At 35.3% G+C, this 3,403-nt stretch overlaps 1 protein-coding gene across 1 annotated transcript; it reads left to right on the top strand.

Moving 5' to 3' along the window:
* The first annotated feature begins 493 nt into the window (after nt 1-493).
* Nucleotides 494-2,837, top strand: LOC145611602 (F-box/FBD/LRR-repeat protein At1g13570-like). The gene is made up of 3 exons (XM_081666977.1): nt 494-1,336; nt 1,428-1,577; nt 1,999-2,837. Exons 1-3 carry the CDS (start codon nt 494-496, stop codon nt 2,338-2,340), a joined length of 1,335 nt encoding a protein of 444 aa, XP_081523103.1. The 3' UTR covers nt 2,341-2,837.
* The last annotated feature ends 566 nt before the right edge of the window (nt 2,838-3,403 follow it).

Below are 3,403 nucleotides of genomic sequence, written 5' to 3'. Positions count from 1 at the left end.
ATCAGAATTTTGTTAAGATGTGATGAGTTGTCTGGATATTCAATTTAATCTAGTTGTGGGTAGTGTTCTTCGAATAATCTTGATTGCGATTCGTGACCACGGATTTTGATATTAATATGCCAGTGTTGATTTATGACTTAGCTCTATGAATCATATGGATGTAGGTGTTCTTCGAATAATCTTGCTTGTGATTTGTGACCACGGATTTTGATATTAATATGCCAGTGTTGATTTATGACTTAGCTCTATGAATCATATGGGTGTAGGTGTTCTTCGAATAATCTTGCTTGCGATTTGTGACCTCGGATTTTGATATTGATATGCCAGTGTTGATTTATGCCTTGGCACTATGAAGTATGAATCATATGGGTGTATGTTCTGTTCCGATTTACACTATTCCAATTTCCTGTAGTATGAATTGAACTATTAAACTATGGTTGTTTTCTCTGATTAAGTCCTGTAGTTGATTTTGAATGTTCAAATCTAGTAGGTAATGGACCATACCAGAATTAAGATCAAAAGAAGCAATAATGACACTGAAGCTGATATAATTAGTGATTTGCCGAGGGATGTGATACATGAAATTTGGGAACGCTTGCCTCTCCGTGATGCTGCTAGAATGTGTATTCTTTCACATAAGTGGCAAGACATTTGGACTTCAACCCCCCATCTTACTTTCGATGTTCACTTTTTTACTAGTGTGCTCAAAGAGGAAGTACACGAGGCTCTTAAGTTTTGCAGTATTGTAAGCAAAATTCTCTTTCAACATGAAGGTCCCATTCACAAGTTTTCATTGTTTGTTCCTTCTTTAAATGCCTGTCCAGATGTTGATCAGTGGATTTCTCATCTTTCAAGAAATGGTCTTAGAGATTTTAGCCTTTGGAATGCATGCATGGCGCCTCTTAAGTTGAGCTCGCGTCTTTTCTCCTGTGGTGACCTGGAAAAATTGAAGCTTCACTTCTGCATATTCAGGTCTCCTCTTAATTTCGAAGGCTTCCCAAAGCTGACAAGCCTTGAGCTTGACAGAGTTGTTTTAAGATACAAGACTTTCAAAGATCTAATTGGCAGTTGCCCAGTACTACAAAAATTAGTTTTAACAAACTTTACTGGTTTGGAGCACATGAACATTGTTATAGATATTCCCAAACTCAGATACCTGACTATTGATTGGGTATTCGGGTCACTTGATGTGAAATTTTGTGAGAATCTTGTGTCAGCTTCGTTTGGTATTCAGAAACTGGTCGGTGTTCACAAGGGGTTCTTAGGTGATCTGGCTAAAGTTCTTGCAAATTCAAGTAAACTCGAAAGGCTATGTTTTAGAGGTCACTTTTGTAGGGTAAGTGGTGCTTGGATAGCTGATAAAAAATTAAATCCATGATTTACTTTATCCTTACTGATTAGATTTTTCGAATATGTTATGGCTGCAGGTTTTGATTAATGCAGGCAGCATTCGTAATACCTTTGATAAACTGAAATATCTGGAATTGTTATCACTTCATTTCGATTCTCTGGATGACTTCTCTTCTGTGATTAGCTGCATTCAGAGCTTTCCTAACATTGAAACACTTAAAATCACTGTAAGTAACTCATATCTATGGTGGGATCTCTGTCTCCACCTATGTAGTTCACTCTGTAACTCAAAATTGGTTGAAATTTATGTTTAAGTTTCCAAATTGGGTATAAAGTAGATGTATGAATGTATCCATGTTTTTGGTAAAAAGTGTTGTCACATGTCTATTACCCTTGTCGGAGTGTTCAGGTTCTGAGATGGATTTTTGAGAATTTGTGATAAATGAAGATTCATAGAACCATAGAATTGATTCACTCTTATGAATGTATCAACAAATAAGGCTAATACGTGAAGTTCTAGCTCTTTTACCATCGCAATTGTAGATTCTGGAATCTTAAAATTATGAATTTTTTTGTACTAAATTTATACGAAGTATTACTGAGTATAGTTGATAGTTCTAACATGTGAATTTCACAAAATACTTTTAGGTAATTTCAAGCACAAATCTTGCTGGAGGTTTAGTGGACTCCAAATTTGATTTCACATTACACCACCTCAGGTGTGCCAAAGTTGGAATTTTGAATGCTTTTACTACAGAGCTGAAGTTGATCGAGTTTTTACTTGCTTGCTCTCCTGTGCTTGAGCGATTATCTGTACATACACCCCTCCTCAAGAAGACTTCTCGGTCAAGGATGTTAATGCAATTAAATCGGTTTCGTAGAGCATCACGAATGGTGGAAGTCATTTGTCCAGATAACACATTGCCAAAGAGATCTGTTCATGTTGCCATCTCACCTTCTACTTCAGATTCGTCTTCTGATTCTGCTTAAGAGACTAGTGACTGGTATTACTTAATTTACTTTCTTGTTTCGTAAGTAGCCAACACAGGAGTGAATGAATGATCCTTTGGTTGTTATACATAAGCCTTACAAGTATAGTTTATGGTTTGTGTCTCGTTGTTTCATTTCTTTTGCTTCTGGTTTCGCAGAAGAATTTGCTTCAATACATTACTCCCCTGATGTTATATTATCTGTAAATTAGGGTTTTGGAGGAATTGTCATTTAAGGGGAGCTTTTTGTAATTAATTGTTACACCAAGGAAATTGGCTAAATTTAGCTAGTATAGTACGAATGATTTTACTTTAAAATTTCATAACAGGTTTTTGTGGTGTTTTAAACAAGTCAGGGATTGTTGAAACGCATGATTCTGAAACAAATAATCTTCTGGTCATCCCCTCATATACTGATTGCCAATTTGCCAGTGTTTTGAGCCTGTCAATAGCACGGAAAATTGCCATTGCCAGGACATATTTCGAAGACTAGAATTGTTGGAGATGAGGCTAAGCATTGAAAAGAGGCTAACAGGGGAAGGAAATCATAGGAAAAGTAACAATGAGTGAAGAGCTCACTACATATTACATAATGTTATTGTTGCAATGCTTGAAACGTTACAGGACTTGTTGCCTGGTAACAAGTTATGTTGCAGGACTTGTTGCCTGGTAACAAGTTTACAGACAAGTAAGATAATATTTAGTTTTTTTCACATTATTTTTACCTATCTTATTAGTCTTAGACTAATCTAATATGAACTTATTAGCTTGTACTTTATATTCTTTGAACTTTTACATCCTTATCTTATCCTTCCTATCAACTTATACTTCAACTTATATTCTCTAAAATTATTATTATCTTATAGGACCTTATTTTCGTATTTGGTGTTTTATAACCTCCATACATGTACTCTATGATATAAAAGTTGGATAAAACAAGAATTGACCAAACTTTTACCATGATATCTCATGGCTCATTGACAAATTTAACTAGTATCTTACCCTGTACTATTTAAATATAGTATCCCATAGTAACAAGTAGGATCGGAGAGAGTAAAATAGAA

The sequence above is a fragment of the Chenopodium album genome, chromosome 1 (genome assembly GCF_948465745.1).
Source record: "Chenopodium album chromosome 1, dcCheAlbu1.1, whole genome shotgun sequence".
Taxonomy (NCBI): domain Eukaryota; kingdom Viridiplantae; phylum Streptophyta; class Magnoliopsida; order Caryophyllales; family Amaranthaceae; genus Chenopodium; species Chenopodium album.
This window is presented reverse-complemented; position numbering and strand designations above follow the sequence as displayed.

What these genes read in the sequence shown, in the direction of transcription:
- LOC145611602 (XM_081666977.1), top strand. Translation starts at nt 494, where the DNA reads ATGGACCATACCAGAATTAAGATCAAAAGAAGCAATAATGACACTGAA. An exon ending in TTAGAGGTCACTTTTGTAGG is followed by an intron (nt 1,337 to 1,427) that starts GTAAGTGGTGCT and finishes TTATGGCTGCAG; the next exon opens with GTTTTGATTAATGCAGGCAG. An exon ending in TTGAAACACTTAAAATCACT is followed by an intron (nt 1,578 to 1,998) that starts GTAAGTAACTCA and finishes AAATACTTTTAG; the next exon opens with GTAATTTCAAGCACAAATCT.